This window comes from Poeciliopsis prolifica, unplaced genomic scaffold, assembly GCF_027474105.1.
Source record: "Poeciliopsis prolifica strain line A6 unplaced genomic scaffold, Auburn_PproV2 SCAFFOLD056, whole genome shotgun sequence".
In the NCBI taxonomy this organism is placed as follows: Eukaryota; Metazoa; Chordata; class Actinopteri; order Cyprinodontiformes; family Poeciliidae; genus Poeciliopsis; species Poeciliopsis prolifica.
Window position 1 is genome coordinate 1,535,765 of NW_026562431.1, and position 20,820 is coordinate 1,556,584.

Consider the following 20,820-nt stretch of genomic DNA (forward strand, 5'->3'; position numbering starts at 1 on the left):
GCCGCCCAAGAAATGACTCCGGTAAGAGTAAAAGAGTAATATGTTAAAAATCATTTTGTTTTTTCAAAGAAGATTTCTTTCAATTAAAAAAAAAAACTTTAAACACTGCAGGTGTGTGTCTGTGTCTGGTGAACTTTTGGTTGAAACATGTTTGTCCTTCATTCAGTGGGTAGAGAATCCAGAAATTTTACTCTGGTAAGAGTAGAGTTGTTTCACAGTGAAATTACTCAGGTAAAAGTAAAAAGTACAGCGTAGTTCAAGGAGATGTAATTGAGAAAATGTAACTAGTTACTTCCCAACTCTGATAGAATGAATGCTTTGCTTTCTTTTGAGCCTGAGAAAAGCTTCAAATTATATAGAGACTCATTCCAAGTTAAATCCTGGGCTGACCCCTGCCTGAGGAGTCGTGGCCTGGTTTGACCTCTCAGTTGGTTCTCATCTATAGTCACCATGGACTTGGATTTTAGTGACGTTATCGCCTACAGAACTTAAGATAAAAGTGCAAAAGAGCTGTCAGTAGTTAAAACTCTTAACAGAAAAGATCAGCATCAGCCAGGATCTGTTTCTGGTTCTTCTGGGATCCATTGGGGACGGAACAGAAGGCCCGTCTGTGCTCTCTCGATCCTGCGTCACTCGCATTTTTAACAATTATCTGATTATAGCGTTGGTGCCGAAAATGGACCAAGAGTTAAATTTAGAGCATCTGGTCCCCACTACGGCTTTATAGCTCTGCTTCCCACACAACCTGCACACATTTACATGTTAACCTAATTACACGGCCGCCCGCTCTGCGGTCCACCCAGACAGCTAAAGTTTCCTGTCTCTTGACGTCAAGATGGGCTCTTTGAATTCTGCTGAAGAGTGCGCTCGCAGTCAGACGCACATGTGCTGCTCAACAAACTAAACGAAGAAGAAAAAAAAAAAAAAAAAAGGTTTTATTTGGTGGCCAAAATTAGATTTTCCTAAAAGGGTTTTGTTTTGAATGTTTTTGGGACTTGTTTGGAGCATACCCTGCTGGTATCACACCCCAGGTTAAAAATAGTGAGGTGTTATAGGATTTCAAAACAAAACAATGATGATGATGATGGTTGCTTTTGAATTATTTTTTTAAACGGAAAACGAATAATTATTCCTGCTGCTGCTGCTAAAATAATATAAGTTCATCATTTCCACTGTTATAATACTAAAACATTGTTGTTCCTTTTTTTTATTTTGATGCATAGTTTTAAGTGACAGTGAAAATTGTTAATTTGAAGTTGCTAAAATTAGGCATTTATGCCTTTTTGCTAAATTCAACATTTTTCAAGAGTTTACAAGGAAATTTTTCCCTTTTGCTTCTACATTATCTCTACAGTAACATTAGGAGTTTACAGATGTTAATTAGCTGGACTATAATCTGCATGGGTAGCAAACCAGCAGTTGGTAGTTCTCACTAATTTTACTTAAACGTGTAACTGATAGAAAAACTAGCTGAGTTCACTCAGCAACAACATTCACACCGAATGGTATCGATTCTAGAGCGACTTGGCCGTGCTTACGCATGGTGCAATTACTAATCGTAAAAAGGATCACATTTTTATTTTGCTAATTAACTATTAGTATGATTAGCATCACAAAACAAAAAACAGTTTGTTTTCCCTTGAAGATGTGGGTCCTGTTACTTTAACATGTTTCTTCATTTGTTCTTTTTTTAGCACCTCTTATTGCTCTTTGACATTATTTTAATGTCTCACTTATAGTTAAACTACCAAACATCCACACCGAAAAGTGTTGATTTTAGAGTGACTTAGTTGTGCTTATATTTTTTCACTAATTGCACAAATATATATATATATATATATATATATATATATATATATATATATATATATATATATATATATATATATATATATATATATATATATATATATATATATATGTCTATGACGCTAATTAGCTATTAGCATGATTAGTATCATCAAAGTAAAAAAGCAGTTACTTATTTTCCCTTGAAAATGTTAGTCCTGTTACTTTACCAGCAAAGCATTTGCTTAAATGTGACTTAAATGTGACTTAAGTTGCAGGAGCAATATTCAGGGGAAAGTTTGTGGTTTAAAAATGATTAATTTATGTTTTTTGAAAGAAATACAAAAATCTGGTTTTCAGACAGGAAGTAAGAACCCAAAGTTCGAAAGAGTTGGAACATCAGGTGGCCGTGTCACTAACAACATTCACATAAGTGTCACTGAAAGCTTAAGTTGTCGACAACTGAATCTTCAGACTCGTGGTTGCAGTCTGTCACAAGCTAGCTTCTAAATAAATACTGTAAGATAACAGGCTTCGTTTTACTGCCTCTACCTTTGCTCCAGTGTGCCGTAAGGGCAGCAACACAAGGTCGCGTTCTGGTCCTGGAGGGGCTGGAGAAAGCAGAGAGAAACGTCCTGCCTGTCCTCAACAACCTCCTGGAGAACAGAGAGATGCAGCTGGAGGACGGACGCTTCCTGATGTCAGCCGAGCGCTATGACAAGCTGCTGCAGGTCAGGACGGTGGCACGCATGTCGGTCACCATTCTCAGTCAAAACCTTTTGAGAGTTGGAAATTTGGTTCTCTGAGTTTGGAAAGTGAAATAGTGAAAATTGCTTTCTTTCTATGTCTGGGCTTTTCAGGAGCACACCAAAGAGGAGCTGGACAGCTGGAAGATTGTCCGTGTGAGTGAGGACTTCCGGGTCATCGCTCTTGGTCTGCCGGTTCCCAAATACAAGGGCAACCCTCTGGATCCTCCTCTCCGCTCTCGCTTCCAGGCCAGAGACATCTACTACCTTCCTTTCAAGGTCAGAGTGGAGACCTGCACTCTGTTAGTGCATCCCAATAAAGACTTTGACTGATAAGCTGTACACTGACTCACAAAAGTGACACAAAAGAGAACCACAACCCCAACATGAAACCGCCACCACCATGTTTTGATGTGTGGGTGATGCATTCAGGGTTTTCTACCGGACTTAGCACTATGCAGATAGACCAACATGATGAAATGAGTTGATAAGAAGGAATACCATTCCTTTCTTCTATTTGTGATTGTTGTGGCCTAGAATTACAGATTTTTGCAGCAACTTTTTTCAAATAAGGTACAGTCACAGCTGTGAATTTTTTAAAAACTTTATTTTTGCCCCACATCAGTTATGCCCATGACTGCATACATGGTATAAACAGAACCTACAGAACATCTCAAAATTATGTTTTGTACACACACACACACACACACACAAAACCCAAATGTTACCATTAAGTGTGTGAAACAAGAGGTAAAATTAGAAGGGAGCTAAGGCGATTGGTCAAAATCCAGCTGATTTGCAGTGATTGATCAGAAAAGAAGGAAATACAGAAAACATTACAGTGATTGATCAGATTTACAGAAAAGTTCTTTGACTTGTGAAAACCGCAAGTCTGCGCACAGTTTGCAAATGATGAGTGAATTTGCGTTAATAGTTGCGATTGCAACATCACAACTTCCTGAATTGTTGTACTTTCTTAAGGTGCTGAATTTTTGATAAATAATAAGGACACCCCTGCAGCTTTTAAGTTTTTGAAAGGGTGTGCACTCTAGAGAACAAAATCTTACCAAGTATTTTCTTTAGTTTGTAGTTCAAATATCTTAGTACACTTAAAATAAGACAAAACTAACTTACAAGCAGCTTTCTGGCAAGATGCAAGAGCTTGTTTAGAGTCAATAATTTCTTAATATTGATGAAAATGTACAAGCTCCACTTGCAGATTATTTCACTTATAATAATACATTTTTCCCAATTTATAATTTCCCAAACAAACTAGTAAATTTTCATCAATATTAAGAATTATTGACTTAAGCTCCTATTTCTTAACATTACATGTAAGTTAGTTTTGTCTTACTTCAAGTATACTAAGACATTAGCACTCGAATCCAAATAAAAAATGCCTGGTGATATTTAGTGTTTTTTGCACTGTACCTCCACTTCAGATCTCATCTTTCCACTTTCAGGACCAGCTGGAGTTGTTGTACAGCGTGGGGCCAAATGTTGCTGCTGAACGGTCAGACATTATGTTTTGAATACTTTTCAGATAAGTTCTGAAGTGTCTCATGAAGAGCCTCATGTTGTGTTTGGCATCGTAGGGTTTCCCAGCTTCTGTCACTCGCCACAACGCTCTGCTCCCAGGAATCCTCCAGTCTGGGCCTCCCCGACTTCCCTGTGGACAATCTGGTTGCTGCGCTTCACGTTCTGGTAGGATTTAGGAAGATAAGTCAAAACTACATAAAAAAAAGAGAAAGAGAGCAAAAAAACCCCCCGTGCGTTATTTATGTTTTGTTGCTGCAGAACACGTTCCCCATGGTGTCCTCCCAGCAGCTCGTCCAGAGACTTTATCCCTACAAGAGCATCCTGGGAAAGGACGGACATACCGCGGTGGAGAGTGTGTTGAGTGTGAGTGCAGCAGATTCATGTGATTTTAAATGGCTTCCTTTCGTCAGCATACTATGAAAACCTGACAGACGTGTTGCCCTTGTCACTCGCAGCGTTTTGAGCTTCTGGACAGTCGTCGCCAGGCAGCACCTAGCAACATTTTGAGCGTCTCCTCCTCCAGTGACTGTGAAGGCCACGCGGATGTCACAGTGCAGGCTGCTGATAAGGAAGTCACCTTTCAGGTATCAGAACAGCAATGTCTGCTGCCTAGCATGTCTATCTTGAGTTAAAACTGTTTTCTTTTCTTTCATTTGATCTTAACTTGCCTGCCGATCTTGATATGTCTGGCTTTAGTTTAGTTTTTTTTCCCCCTCCCTTTCTTAAACGTGGAACACTGTGTTCTGTGTGTGTGTGTGTGTGTGTGTGTGTGGGGTGGAAGGGATGAATGCATTTTGTTGGTGTTTGACAAACATGAGGTCATACCATAAATTTTCAGCCAGGTTGATGTCTTAGGTCATGTTACTGCATACTTTTATTATGGAATATCTAATTCCACAGGAAAAACCACCCTATGTTGTTTTCCTGTTTTGGAAACTAGCTGTATTTCCATTACAAATGTGCACAAAACTTTATTGATATCCCACTAAAGTCGAAGAAACAAATTTTTCGTAATTTTGTTAAATATGAGTTCAACTCGTATATTAGTCCATGAAAATGAACTTCTTGGCGCCATGTTTGTTTCGTAAGTCATTAAAGCCAACACATCAGTCTGTGTCAAATAAAGCAAGATTTAAAAAAAATATATTTTTTTTTAAAAAAAAGAAATGAATTGCCCTTTGTAGTTTTTCATTGCTTAAAATCAGTCAATTAAATTACTGATTTAAAATCAAATCCAAATGCAACAACATGAGAAGAATGAGAGTTATCTGGTGTAGATGTTTCAGCTAAAGATGTCTGATTTCATTGGTTCATAACATGATTATTCCTAAAAAAATAATAATAATTAAAAAAGGGTTATATATAAAATAGATTTAATTTCAGACATAATTTATCCAGTAAAAACGTTTAAAACACGCTCCAACACGCAATGTTTGATTCAAACAGCAAAGAGTTACAGATTCAGAGTCAATCTTGATATTTTCAGAAAATATCAAGATCTCCAACTAATACTACTACTCAGTTGTACTCTTATTCCCTCAGGGGGATAAGAGAGAAATAGCTTATCATCAACATAAGTACAAGACTTTGAAAGAGTCCAGTGGAGGTAAATCCAGCAAACTGATTATCTGATTGTTTTAGGCAAATAAATATTTACCTCTAAAGAAAAGCACATCAAAACAGCTCAATTGTTCAAGAAACTCCTAAGGACATTGCAGCTGAAGAGAAATTGTCCAGATCATCGAGAATGTCAAGGCGAGAGCTCCGAATGCAGGGATGAAGGCATCTGGACATCCCATAATGTCCAACAAACATCCTGTAGCGTTCTAACAGTCCATGTTGAAGGTCACTTGTTGGAGTGTTCAATTTATCAGTCCTGTGCCTGGTTAAAAATTCCTCCAAAGATTGCCTCTTCCAAAAATCCCAGCCATTTGCTAACAAAGCTTTGATGCAGTGATGTAATTTCAGGTTCCAGCAGGCAGCAAAGAGCCACGCCCCCCCAACAGCAGCCTCACCTTCATCAACACACCCAGCCACTCGCAGCTGCTGGCTGAGATGATGCAGTCACACATGGTGAAGGATTTGTGCCTGATAGGTGCCAAGGTAGAGAACACACACACACACACACACACACACACGCAAACTCTGTCTGATGTTTCTACCGTTGTCATTGTTCCCAGGGATGCGGGAAGTCGGTGATAGCAAGAGAGTTTGCAGAGATGCTAGGATACAGCATAGAGCCAGTCATGCTCTACCAGGTAAATAAACGTTAAATCTGCTGTTTTAAGCCACTTTTTAAAATCTGTGAAATGTGGTGCAGACAATAGGAACACCTTCACTACAGGAACTGTTTATAGGGACTGCATGGGGTAGTTTTCTGGGGGCAATTATTACCAACCACGCTGCTGTTGCATTTATCAAAGGTATGTACCACAGTACACATTTACCCCAGAAGAGATGCCTGGTGGTGAGGAAGTAGTTTTTCCTTCACCAAGAACTGGTTAGAGGGAGAATATGATGTAAAATAGACTTTTTTGATATAATGTTGTGCCATCATCAAAACTATATCTGGAATGTTGATTTGATTCTTTCATGCATGTTTCATAAATCCGTTAATCTCTCTCGTTGGTCATGCAAGGGTCCCACCAAGTTCTGGCTCCCACTCAGCTCCTCCAGACTAGCGGTAGCAACAGTTATCATACACCTGCTGGAACTGTGCACCTGCTGGACTCATCATAAGAACTTCTTCTCAATCCAATGCTCCTAAAAACGTTTAACGGTTTATCTGAGAAATCTTGTGATGACTTCCTGAAGGCAGAGTTTTAGAAAGAACAAGGGCTTCTTAAAGAGACAGAGGCTCAATTTCAAGTCTATATATTGCAAACTCAAATTTTGTTTTAGTCATATTTGATATATTCAAAATATTTGTAGAAATTAAGAAAAACAATTACTTGATTGTGCTATTAAAGCGCTCTCGGAAGATACAAAGTACTGTCCCTTTAAATGTCAAGCCTCATGTTTGTTTCAGAAGTTTTTATGTTGTTTCCTTCACTGGTCCTTAATGCAGCGCCACCACAGGCCAGGGAAGGAACTATTTTTTCAAAGGGTTTGGTTCATGTGACACAGTGCAGTGTGAAAACGAACTGCACCAGCTGAAAAATCAAACCGAGTCTATCGCACTATCAGGTGTTAAAACATCCATAAGAGTTGAATGGGACTGAGAGCAGTGCTTTCTAAACATTTTCTGGTAATTCAGGGATTACTGGACTTTGTGTCTACATTAAAAAAAATCTCCCTGTATAAATAACGGCTTTGATGATTTACGTGACCCTGGAGCCTCAGCTTTGATCGCAGTTCCAGGACGGGTCGGTATCTGATTCGGTGCAACAGAACGGTCAGTCTCTCTCTAAGGAGACGCTTTCACAGCTAAGCAGTCACTGCCTGGAACAAATGACCCAACTCTGCTTGTCTTCCCACTTCTACCCTTAAACTCTGCTGTGACATGTTAGCATGATATTAAATATGACAGGGTTGCTCAGCAGAGCCCGCCCTAATAGAAAAAGTGCCATTAGGTGTTATCTGTAAAGCAGAGATATCCTGTTTAGCAGCCGGGTCAGATCATGTGGGGACAGAGTTAATAGAGTTGATGAGAAAAGACCCTCAGGTTTCTGCTCTCATTCAAATGGTGGGATTGTTGGTTTGCTTTTCTTTTTTCAAACTGTCTCTTTTATCAAATTCTATATTGTTAAAACCAGAATCTGGATGTTACTGACTTTCTGCTGAAAGAGTCAAGTTTAGACGTTATGCATGGCTACATGAATTAAATTGTCACTTAGCTCAGCAGTCCATTGTGTGTATCACTTTTCAAGTCGGGGAATGTACGTCATAAAGATAAACAACAAACCTTCTGCAGAATAAATTATGGTATGATATGGAAAGCTGGACCAATATCATTATCTAATATCTGAAATTTATTGATATATATTTCTACCTTTGCAACAGCATAAAAAAACAACCACAGGGCTGACATTAGTTTTCTGCTTCACTTTAACGCCCTTCAGATGGAAAAGAACGATGGTTATTTTTCAGATTTTTTGTTTATATATAATCTACTGATCAAACTGTGTGAACATCTTTCTTCATGTACAAGCTCAAAATTTTACTTGCACGAATTACGACGGTGATTCGGCTTGACGAGAACAGGCGGCTGCCGCCTCGTCAGGGGACACCCAAGAACTAGGAAAAACAAAAATCTTCTCTGTCTGTTGTCTCCTTAACAGGTGCTCTACTACTTTAATGCATGTGAAGTGTAATGAGTTTCCTTAAGTGGCTGTGGAGTACAAAGAGACAACATTATCTGCTTTCTGCGGGACGAAGAAAAAAAAAAACATACATTTTTTGTATTTTAATTGGTTGGAGTGCGGCAGAAGGAGGGGCTTGCCCAGGTCATCATTCCTGGAAGAACCACAACTGTGTACAGATTTCAAGATTTAAAGCTTCCAATGTTAGACATATTGATCAGTCGGCATTAGTCGTGATTAATAACAGCACTAAAGTGATTAATCTGATCAAATTTTGTAATCAGGTGGCAGCACTAATAAAAATCAGTCTGTCTAGTTCTCATCTTTCAGTTTGTAAAGAATATGTTGCAGTCAGACATGACTTTGAGGAAGACACAACATCCTCTGAGTTTTTGCTACTTTTTTACGCTTTTTCTCCATTTTCCCCCCCTTCCCTAGTCACCTTTACTCAACTCATCTGACCTCTGCTGCTTGTCGTTTTCCTTCCAGGACATGACTGCAAGAGACCTCCTACAGCAGAGGTACACCCTCCCTAACGGAGACACAGCGTGGCGGCCGTCTCCACTGGTAACCGCCGCCATGGAGGGCAAGCTACTTATTCTGGATGGCATACACCGGGTCAACCTGGGAACTCTCGCCGTGCTCTCCAGGTATTCCTTCGTTTATTTCACCATCATCCTCGAGGAGTCTGGTGCGAAGAGTGTCCAGGACATTTGTGTGAAACACGGTGGGCGTCTCAGCTCACTCTGCAGCATTTTGTCTGGCAGGTTGCTCCATGACAGGGAGCTGGACCTGTACGATGGGACCAGGCTGCTGCGGCGGGACAGGTACCAAGCGCTGAAGGACCAGCTGCAGTTTAGCGACCAGCAGCTGCAAGAAAGGTGTGCACGGACTCAAACAGACAGGCTAGCAGCAGAGAAGGTGGATCCACTGGGTTTTTATCAGCATTTTAGAAATTCAATGGCAACAAATGTCTAAAAATACCGTTCCTGTTCGACCTGCATCGTCTGTTAGTCCCAGAAATTATGTGAATCTACAAAGTTCAGAGCAAAAACAGAGTGTGAAGGAACACAGAAAACAGGAGATCATTCTGACTAAATGTTTGCTTATTTAAAGGCTTAATCTGCCTAAAACTCCACCTGCTGATTAAAAAATAACTATTTTACATTTTTAGATAATGTGGTTTTGATATGTTTGGTTTTTTAAGTTATTGTTTACGTGTAATGTTCCCTTTTTTTTGCCTGATGAAATGTCCTCACATTCACCTTGTGTGTGTTCTGTTCCTAAAAAACCAGCTAGGCAGCAGGAAGGAGGTTTGTGGTGTCTGGCTTAGTTTAATACACTTCCATTTCCTCTCCTCCTGTGGTGCAGACTGCACTGTGTGTTACATATGTGTGTGTTTGCGCGCCCGTGTGTGTGTGTGTGTAACCAGTTTGATTTTACTTGATGTCCATGAAAGTTCCATTTTTAGCTTTTGCAATGTCCACACATTCACAACACCTGGTCACATAATTTGGCCTTGAGCTCTCAGTTTATCTAAATGAATAGCGTAGCAAACAAATCAGTAAGTGAATGAACTTCTGATTTGGAAGGCATGAATGTTTAATTCTCCAATAAATCTCTTTTTAGCAAATAGAAATAAATGTGCGCATTCTAACTAAAACAAGAGGTAGAATGCACACAAGTTAACCACTGTATGATTTCAGACAGTGAGAAAAAGGTGGATGTGTTTTTTATATGGTGTTTGTAAACTTCCAGTTTCAGCTGTATACATTGCAGCAACAAGCAAATAATCAATTTTTTCACACATCCTTAAAAATACTTACATTCTCACATATAAAATTAAAGCATTAAAATGTCCTAAATACACAAAAAAGTAATTTGGTCTTAAATACGTAAATCACAGGTCTTACATTTTGTTGTGGCAGGTCTGTTTAATCTCAGATTTTTTATTTTTTTTTGACAGGATTTTCTGTCAGGCAAATGTTTGAGTGGCTTTCTTGTGACTCAAGGTAGCTGAGGCTACTGCTAACTAGTTTCTAATATACCCTTGCTAGCGAGCTAGATAATATATTTAAACCAGGAACTATGGGATTTTTGTGATGCTTGATTGAAATACATATTTATAGGTTTATGTCTTAAATTTCATTTATGGTGCTATTAAAAAGAGTTTCATAAAATCTTAAGCTTTTCTTGTCGAAACTTGCAAAAAGCTCCTTTTTTTGTTAGATATAAGCTGATGGACTTTGATACAGAATTGATTTAAATAAATGTTCTATTTGTTTACACTGCCTTTGTTCCTTTTGTCAGTCACATAATGGAAACAGAATCTTTAGAAAAATTGATTTCTGGTTTGAATCGTGACGCTAAAAATCGGATTCGAATGGTCAGGCACTTAAAGACTGCCGTCTCCACTTCCTACAGCCAGCGATGAGGGCGATGGTCAGCGGGCGCCTCGGCCTGCGGTGGCTGCAGAGTAAATATATCCGGCGTCTCTGGTTTGATGGAAATGGACTTTGCTGTCTTCGTAAATCAGAGGAGCTCATAGCCAGCTGTCACAAGTTGTCCTTTCAGTTCAGACGTAAATTGGATGAGACACACACCCACACACACTCACTCGTTTAGAGTGGTGACCCTCCCTCCCACTTCCTCAGCTTGGACATGGCTGAACAGATGTTGGACAGTGTCCTCTGCTGCTCGTGTGCAACTGTTACTCAGTGTGTGTGTGTGTTTTCAGGTCCATTTTTCCCATCCACCCGTCGTTCCGGGTGCTGGCCTTGGCAGAGCCTCCCGTAGTGGGGGCCAGCAGCAGCTCCACCAGCAGCAGCCGGGGCCAGCACCAGTGGCTCGGCCCAGAGCTGCTCACCATGTTTCTCTACCACTCCGTCTCCCCTCTGGCTAAAGCAGAGGAGATGGGCCTCATACGGGGACTGGTGAGTCCCACACACTAAAACTTTATTTTCTTTCCGTCTGTCTGTTTTGGGTTTTTTCTCTTCAGTCTGTCTGTCTCCGTCCTCAGGTCCCCGATGTTCCAGAGGAAGCAGCGGAGCGGCTCCTGCATCTCACACACAGCCTCCGTCAGACCAACGACCCCACTGTCAGTCCATCGCCGTCCATTATCGGTGTCCCCACCAAGCCTCTACCCCTCCGTGTCGTCATGGTAACCTGTAGGGTGTGTCTCCGCAGGCGCAGTCTCTAGCCTCGTCCCTGTCCACCAGACAGCTGCTGCGGGTCTGCCGCCGCCTCTCCCAGTACCCTGATGAGAGCATCTCTCACGCTGTCAGCAAGGCTTGTCTCTCCAGGTGAGCCTACAGAGACACACACACACGCACACACACACACGCACACACACACACACCCACACACACACCACACACACACACACACACACACACACACACACACACACACACACACACACACACGGCACCTAAAAAACTGTAGGCTAATTGATGACGCATCGGAAGAAACTTTCTGCTTTTAAAAAAGAAAGTGAAACAGCTTTGTCAGCCACTTCCTTGTTTAATAAAGATCATTTGTTGAGATTATTTGGAAGCTTCATTTCTTCAAATTATGATAATGGTATAAGGCCCACATTTCTCATCACTTTAGAGACAAACATGAGCTTCAGTTACAGAAACAAGTCCTAAAGTCCCAACAAGTTTGTCTTCTTTTCTCTCCTTTTCCTTCTCTTCTTCTTACTTAATTCTTTCCTTTCCTTCTTCCTTCCATCCTCTCTTCTTACTTACTTATTTTGTTCCTTCATTCTAGCCTTCCTTTCCTTTTTTCCTTTCATAATTTTATGTAATGTTGGAACAAGTGTTTTTTGAAAATGAGAATTTATTTTCTGATTGAGATTTCTCTTGTATAAATAAAAGGCCAAAGAATATGAAGAAAAAAGTCTCAGAATAAAAGCCCATAAAAGAAAATATATTCCACTTTTATTCTCTTGTTGGTGCCAGGATCCATTAGGCAAATTGTTCATGTGTGTTTAGTCATGTTTTAGTTTGAATGAACATGATATTTTATGTATTTTTGCTTCGTCGTGTAATGTTTCTAAATGTGTATTTAGGTTCCTGCCCAGCCTGGCCCGGGCCTCTCTGGAGAAGACCCTCAGCAACTGCTCCATACAGGACGCTGCAGATCCTACTGGACAAACCCGAGACCACAGCTGTGAGTCCCACCTACTGCTACCGAATCTCAAAGACTATCATTTTTAGCTAGCGGTGCATCAATTGCAGTTTTCTGCCCACTTTGACCAAAATCCACATGAAGGTCACCACACACCTTCAGTGTGCCTGTCACTGAACATGAAACAATACAAACTAGTGTAAGCTTCACAGAAGGTGGTGCTCTCAAAGTACAAGGTACAACATTTAGATCATTGCTGTTCAAACTACTAAGTCAGTTGAACTAAAAAAAACCCCATCTGTTCTATTAGGTTTTTTATTTTTCACCTTTTAAAACAAATAAGCTTGCATTACAGACCCATTCACAGAAAAAGAGCACAGTATTATTTTGCTCTTATAAAATCACAAAGTTTAAGGTCAGTTGAGGACAAACTAGAGTTTTAGGTTCCCCTAGCATTGGTTATTGTCTTCCACATGTATTCTTTGACATATTGGAGTTCAAATCAAGTTTTCATTCACTTTTTTTCCATCTGCTCCACAAGGACGCAGAATTCAAACTCCTTGGACTTGTTCGCATTTCAACCCACTGTAACCACAACTTAAAGTTGTTTTCACCAAAAAAAACTCTTTATAGTTATAACCTGAAGTGTGCACTAATTTTCTTAGACATCTTTCATTTCAATTTAGACAATTGAAATATTAGAATGATATTAACAGGAAAAAAAAATATCGCCATGTACAACACTTATTTTGCCGGCTGTATCCATCATGGCTACTCTCCAGGTGTGGTCCAGGATGGCGTGTTGACCATCGGCAAAGTGTCCGCTCCTGTCTACAACCCCGACCATAAGATGAAGGTTCCAGACGTTCTCTTCTATGATAACCCTCAGGTAATCCATAAGACAGCAACGTCGCTTTGTCCATTCACCATTAAAAAACCCCACAATTTGTTGAACATTAACTGAATTTTTTGTGGCACTTTTCATATCTTTAATCATATAATCATATATCATATGATTAGGTAGATTTTGTAGACTGGATCAGGATGAGGTTCTGTTGCCATGGCATCATCGTCTAGTCTTACGTCTTTTATATTTTAGGTGTCAGCTGATAGTCTGGGGGTTACAGTTCGATGCTTTAAGAGTGATCAGATTATTATTAGCTGAATTTGTGAGAAATTTGTCCAGATTGCCATCAGTTGGAACCTCTTCAAGCATCCAGCATGCTGAGCTAAGTGTCTTTTTATGGATGTGGACAGAGAGTCTGCATAGAGTAGTAAGAGATAAAGAATTTTTTGGGGTTATTGTTGTAGAATTTAAAATGTAACTAACCTCCAAATCAACTAATTTTTGCTGATAAACTGGCTTAATAGGTTTACTAGGGTTCTATCTTCTTGTTTTTGTGCAAATTTTGACATTCTTGGCTAAAGTTATTTAGTTCTGCATTATTGTCTAAACCCATCTCAATTCTAGCCCTATTAGTCAAACAGTGCCGAAACAGTTGAGCTGCAGAGCATTGTTGCTATAAAAACTGAAGTTATTATCTTTGGACCTGAAGAAGAATGATCAAGAGTCAGTGAACAGATTCAGTTATTACCGATTAAATCTAGTGATCAGGTCTGAAGTTTGGATGTAGTGATGAACCCTGACTTGAACCTTCAGAGTCAAGTGAACAAGATGATCACAAAGTCATCCTTCCATCGCCTGAAGAATGTTTCTAGGATTCTATGACTAATGTCCCAGCAAGCTCTAGAGAAAAAAAATTGACATTAATCCCAGAAATGTTCCAGGGATAAGTTGAAACTTTAGACTCTGAAGTTCCCAAATTTTATCTGAAAACTCTCTTTGATTAATCATATAGATTTTTCTAGAACATTTTCAACTTTTCAAACTCAGAAATGTCCAAAGTTTTTCTAGAACATGTCCTGAGCTTTAGCTAAACATTTAGACAAATGTTTAAATAAAAACATTTATCTAAAACAAATTGTAGATAAATTAAAAAACATTTGTTAAGCCGAAGGTTTTTGGCACACATGGATTCCTTTTTTTCTATTTACGATGGAGCTTATACGTCGTAACTGGCAATGATAGCGGTGAGGAGGTATTCCCAATCGTTTTATGATCTCTGTTAAGGTTCATGTTCAGGTCTGATCATGTTGTCACCAAAGATGAGCCGCTTAAACCACCACACATATCAGCCCCTAGAAGCCAAAACCTGAAGAGTTTACCAGAGTTTGATCTATCCATTTGCATATATTTTGGTTTTTGTTTACTTCGTGTTCGGCGTTGGGCGGCATTGCCCAGCGCGACCAGACCCCAGGACCCCCAGAAACAGGCCAGCACAAGAAATAAAACTCGAGCCGAGCCGAGCGACCCAGATTCATGCCCTGCTCTTCGCCCAGCCCCTTTTCTCTGTATTGGAGGGTGAAAAAGCACAAGAAAGGATGAGAGGAGAGAGGGTGCCCTACTTTTGCAGTGACCTAGCTTTCAGAGTTAGAAACATATTTATGAGAAGAAGAAGAAGAAGAAGACACACAGGCGCGGTCCGTCCTGAGCCCCGTCTCACATGTTGTGTTTGTCTTTGCAGCACATGATGGTGATGGAGGACATGTTGAAAGACTTTCTCTTAGGGGAACACCTCCTGTTGGTGGGGAACCAGGTGGGTAAAACACCCCAGCGTCATGTTGTCATGCACACCGATGTTTTTAGGAACAAGGCTGCAGTTTCAGAAATCACAGCAATACAAAAAACACAAACGGTCATTGATTCCTGTGACAGATGGAAAAAAAGTCCTTATTGTTGTGGAATTGTGCAGAAACTGTCACTTCTTACAGTGTTTTTTTGTTTCATGTGTATTTCTAAAGCATTTTTAAAAGGGGGATTTTCTTTTAAGTGTGAAACATGACTCTTAGATTTGCTCACAGTGTTTGAGATCTTCAGTAAAATGAAGGGGGAAACATCTTGTCAAAGGAATGTTCACAGCCATTTGTTTCATTTGTGATACAGAATAAGAGCCAATGTCTTTTGGCTATTGATTGGTTCATTCTTTTTTTATTTGCTCCATAATGAGCAAATGGATCAACAAAACAACGTTTTTGGGTTAACAAGTGGTTAAAATGTGAAAGAAATTGGAGTTTAGAAAAATAAAATGGGGGGAAAAAGTGAAATTTATTAAAAAAGATGCAGCATAATTTGGAAAATGTAGACATTTTTTTATTCACACCATAATTATGTACATTTTGGGTAAATAAATGGATACAATGGAAAAACTGGAATTCAGAAAATGAAAAATAAAACGGAAATTGGAAAAAAATCAAATCGATTTCATAGAAACTAACAGACGGGTTCGTGGACATGTCGACCTCTAGTTGTTGATTTGTTATATATTTTTCATTCACATTATAATTACGTATTTTTTGATTGAAAAATATGGAGAAATGAAAAAAATGAATAAATTTGGAAGAATAAAAACAGAAAAAAGGTGAAATGAGTGGAAATATTTTGGGGAAAAATATGAAACCAATTTACAACAAACAGTAGTTTCTTTCATTTGTGATACAGAATAACAGAAAATATTGACCTCAATTGAAATATGATCGAGTTAATCATATTTATTAATTCACACCTTTATTGTGGACTGTTTTGGTTAATAAATGTGACTAAAATGAGAAAAAAAAAATTCTGAAAAATCAAAACTGAAAAAGTGGAATTGGGGAAAATAATAAATATGACGCTATGTAATTCTCAGCCATATCAGCAGGGTTAGCTGTTTATGTTTGGACCGTAATACAGGACACGCGTCAGCTCTTCTTGACCGTGGAGGGAAGAGTTATGAAACAGGCTGTAGTCACCCTCAAACATGCACTGCTGGTAGAAGGACACATGTACCACTGCTTCCAGGTCCCAGAGTGTCCCCCACAGCTCTAGTGGGCAGAGTTAGAGAGAAGTGACCGTGGTGTGATATCCTTCCCCCAGAGGAGCTCCGTGCGTGAGAGCGGGAGAATCCATTTGCAACCCACAGCGCACGAACACGCAGTGGGGCGACGCTGAGACGCTAAGAGCTGTCAAAGCGACTCACCGGATCGGTGACGGACCGGCCCAGAGGTCCCGGAGCCTCCGCGGGAAGCCGGCGGGAGTTCCCCCTGTCAAAGCAAAGCACTGTCAAAACCAGGGGGACACCACAGGCTCTCCCCGGAACAGTCTGCTGTCAGCACACTGATGGCGGATCTCCTAAAAAGTTCCTCCACAGCCATGGCCCACGTAAAGAAAGATTACGGCCTGTTTATGCTGTTGTCAGAGCAGAACAAACCATGAGGCTGCAGACCAGGCCTGGTTGTTCTGTTTGTCACATGATACATGAAAACAGGACAAGGTCATACATGACTTTATCCTCTAAATTAGCCATCATGTTTTACTTAGCACAGGTTTGGTACAGTCTTGATTTGTTTTATTGGAAATATAAATAAGTTGGAGGAAGAACCCCTAATGGATGCAGCTGAACACTCCAATTTGGGGCAGACGTTCTTCCTAAAGCAGAATGACGACCCTAAATGCCCAGCGCACACTTTTCATTCATTTGTTTTGAAAGATTTTGAGAAATTAAAAAAAAAAAGTTCAGGTTTAAGACATGTTTTTAAAATGTCCTATATGGCAGTATAAGTGGAGATATATTTTTGATGTTACCATCATAAAACATCACTTCTTTATATAAGTTCACTTGCAATTACATAAATATTTGTAAAACTCAATGCAATTTTATATTAAGGCGTCAGAGAGTTATTGTCAACAGCAGCTGATAGTAACTAATAAAGTATCTTGCAATCTAACTTAGTTTCTTTCCAAATCAAGTAATCTGTGATCTAAATAAGTTACTTTTTCAAGGAGTAATCAGCAATCTCATTAAAGTTACTTTTTCAAAGTAACTGTGCCATCACTACTTGGTGACCAGTATGAGAAACACTGCTGTCCAGTATCAGTATCATGTTGACATCCATCCATGAGGCTTGCTGTGGTTCACTGTGTGTCCATAGCGCCTGGAACCAGCGTGAGCTCATGTTGTTTGAATTTCTTTACATCATTCTGATTTCTGTGTCTGCCTTCCTGTCTAGGGTGTCGGTAAGAACAAGATTGTAGATCGGTTCCTGCACCTTCTTAACAGACCCAGAGAGTACCTCCAGCTCCACAGGTGAGGGTCACCCAAAAAGGCTTCCCCTGGAAACATGCTTCAACTTGGGTTCCCTTTGCTATCTAAAGCTGCAAAAGAAACTTATTTATCACCTTCGTCCTCTTTCTGTGTATCATATGATTCCTATATCTATCATAAAGCTTGCTGGATTTAAGTTATATGAACATTCAGATAATACAGGTTGAAACAATAAAAAACCCTGTAACTCAGGTTAAATTTGTTTGATTTAGTTGAGTTGATATGCATTTATTTGAATCATTTTTGGGAAAATATTGTATACGAAAATTCCTCTTAATGTGTTTTTTCTCGCTTTGCTGTCATGAGCAGTCATTAATTAGTTATATTTTGTAGTTCTGTCAATCAGCGGGTCCAGATTCATTTTTGAGGTTGGTGGGGGACGTATGACATTCAAAATAGATATTGCGATTAACCTGTAGTATGTTAATAGTAAGGCATTAAACGTTTTAGACTAGTCACATCCATTCATGTGTTAGTGTTGACAGTTCTGATATAGTAGCAATTACCAAGGCTGGAATGAATATAACAGCATGTGTACACCAGAGATTGTGGAACCATTACGTTGACTTGGAGATCTCCAAAAATCTGTCAAACTTTCCAATAGACAGAGGCTGAAAGCTCAAAGTCTTTGTTGCATTAAAATATGCAAAAAACCTTCAGCTGAAAGTGGGTGTGCTTTGTTTTTCGCCACTCCCGTAGAAAATCATCTTTGGTGTTTGATCTATTGGAAGTAACAACATCATTTTTTACATTTCGATGAGCAAAAATTCTTTTGGAAAAAAATTCCAAAATAGATCAAAATCACGAGAGATTCCGCAGCGGCAAAGCAACGTCCGCCGACCACACATCCACATGCACACACAGTTTCCGCTCCTACATGTGTACTTGGTTAAAGTCTTGTGAAAGTCAAAGTGGAGCTGAATATAACCGTGTCCTGGTTAGCTGCTGTAGCAGCAGCTAATATTAGAGCAGGACAGAGGCAGGAGAAGCTGTGTGTGTGAGGCTTTGGGGAGCTGGTGACTGAAAGTCTACAGAGATGTGGCTCAGAAAAGCAGGAGAGAGGCTCCCTGCTGGGAAAGAAACTGGGACAGCCTGGGTCACAGAGCAAGACGGAGCGGTTTCAGAGGTGTAACGGTGGGAGGGATGACGCTAGGCACTGGTGAATCACTGGCTTTTAAAGTGTTTATGTGGCCGGTGGAAGTCAATGTTCATGGTCAGGCGATGCTAGGTCAACATTCTGCGTCTTCTAAACAGGAAGTGATGCTTCTTTGCTGTGCTATTAGGATTTATTGGAGCCTCGAGTGTTGATTCTCATTCCCTTTTTAGTCAGGAATGCCTAAAAATATCACTGACTTGCTTTTGCTGCATCTTAATAGCCCCCGTCTGTTCTTCAGATGATTCCTGAAACATTCCTAAAACGGGATTACTAAACCTCTGATGATTGCTTTTCATTTGGTGGTTTTTGCCCTTTCTATCTTGTGACAAAAGCTGCTTTTCCATCACAGATGTGCGCAAAACTTTCTCAACATTTCTCCGATGTAGAAAAAATATATTTATCTATCGCAGTGTTTCCATGAAATAAGAAACGCAATTAAAATCATGTGAATTGGTTTGTTTGTGCAATTTATAAATCCATTCTACGGCTAATGGTGTAGAAAATAGTGGAGGCGCAAGTAAAGCCTGGTGACCCGTCAGGCTTATCATGCACTGCAGGGAAACCCTGGCAGTCCATCTGCCTCTTGTTGTTCAGTGTCATACCTGAAGCTGTTCATTTCCTCCTTCAGGGACACAACCGTCCAGACTCTAACACTGCAGCCCTCTGTGCGGGACGGTATCATCACATACGAGGACTCTCCCCTGGTCAGTTTGAGAGACACGTTAACTCAGAAATCATTTTTCTATTCCCAAGCATGGATTAGCATTGTTTTTTTGTTGACCAGAGAGGGTTAGCGAACAGTCAGTCAGGTGTTAGCCTTGTTTTCAGGTGAAAGCAGTGAAGCACGGCCACGTCCTTGTGATCGACGAGGCCGACAAAGCTCCCACTAACGTCACCTGCATCCTGAAAACTCTGGTGGAGAGTGGAGAGATGATCCTGGCTGACGGCCGCCGGATCGTCTCAGGTAGGTTCGGAGGTGTTGGCCGACAAAAAGGCCAGAACTGAAAGTTCAAAAAGAAGCACCAAAAGTGGGAATCTTATGGTGCTCGAGAGAGAAGTCCTGAGTTTTGTGTTTATATATTTTTATGTATTTTTAAGCTAGCAATGATACAATTATTCCTAATGTATTTTTGTAATTCTCTGCTGTTTTTGATCATCCAACTCGTTCACTTTTTTCCTTTGTAGAGCCATGTGAAGCCAACAGGAGGGCAAACGTCATAGTGATGCACCCAGACTTCAGGATGCTGGTCCTGGCTAACAGGCCTGGCTTCCCGTTCCTCGGCAACGACTTTTTTGGAGCGTTAGGTATGCAAACGACATCACGGGTTAGGTAACCAATTAGCCTTTTGATGTCACCTGATTAGTAGAAAGATTGTGTGTAACTTCAATATATTTTACCAAGAGACGCATAAAAACAAAAATAAAATTACAGGGTCACAGTCACAATTGGTGACTGTACAATGTTTTTATGATGTAAAGCACTTTGAAGTGGCTTGAAGCTGATATGTGATGTACAAATAAAGTTGAAATAAATAACTAGAACTTGACTGGAACCGCAGGAAAGGCTGAGCAATCAGAATTTGTTATTTCAGTGCCTTATTGAATGTTTAATAAGGCGGCAAATAACAATTATTTTCATCATCGATTAAAATAGCCATTATTCTGATGATTAATTGGAAAAATTGACAAGTCCTACGGTGTTTTCATTTACTCACTTAAGCCTTTTATAAATATTTTTAAGGGCCAAATAAATATTTCAATTCCCTTAATAAATAAAAAAATGTTTTATTGCTTAAAATGCCATAAAATAATATTCCTTCAGTCAATTTTAACCAGGTGAATGCAAGAAAAATGCCACTTGAGGAGTTTTGGGTAAAAGACAAAGGTGTTTTTCAACCTTAAATTTACAATGTGTATATATAATCAGTACAGTTTGGCCTCATTTTCTACTATGCATA

General features: G+C 39.8%; 1 protein-coding gene across 2 annotated transcripts in view; it reads left to right on the forward strand.

Moving 5' to 3' along the window:
- Window positions 1-20,820, forward strand: part of vwa8 (von Willebrand factor A domain containing 8) — a 64,119-nt gene that overhangs the window by 6,341 nt on the left and 36,958 nt on the right. For both annotated transcript variants that reach the window (XM_055059885.1, XM_055059886.1), the window contains exons 5-24: window positions 2,352-2,519; window positions 2,649-2,813; window positions 3,998-4,047; window positions 4,130-4,238; window positions 4,332-4,436; window positions 4,529-4,657; window positions 6,042-6,176; window positions 6,254-6,331; window positions 8,864-9,024; window positions 9,142-9,255; window positions 11,112-11,307; window positions 11,394-11,471; window positions 11,561-11,676; window positions 12,447-12,547; window positions 13,288-13,394; window positions 15,091-15,162; window positions 17,612-17,688; window positions 19,491-19,566; window positions 19,691-19,826; window positions 20,048-20,167. In XM_055059885.1, the coding sequence (XP_054915860.1) occupies window positions 2,352-2,519; window positions 2,649-2,813; window positions 3,998-4,047; window positions 4,130-4,238; window positions 4,332-4,436; window positions 4,529-4,657; window positions 6,042-6,176; window positions 6,254-6,331; window positions 8,864-9,024; window positions 9,142-9,255; window positions 11,112-11,307; window positions 11,394-11,471; window positions 11,561-11,676; window positions 12,447-12,547; window positions 13,288-13,394; window positions 15,091-15,162; window positions 17,612-17,688; window positions 19,491-19,566; window positions 19,691-19,826; window positions 20,048-20,167 (2,293 nt within the window). The remainder of the gene's footprint in view (window positions 1-2,351; window positions 2,520-2,648; window positions 2,814-3,997; window positions 4,048-4,129; window positions 4,239-4,331; window positions 4,437-4,528; window positions 4,658-6,041; window positions 6,177-6,253; window positions 6,332-8,863; window positions 9,025-9,141; window positions 9,256-11,111; window positions 11,308-11,393; window positions 11,472-11,560; window positions 11,677-12,446; window positions 12,548-13,287; window positions 13,395-15,090; window positions 15,163-17,611; window positions 17,689-19,490; window positions 19,567-19,690; window positions 19,827-20,047; window positions 20,168-20,820) is intronic.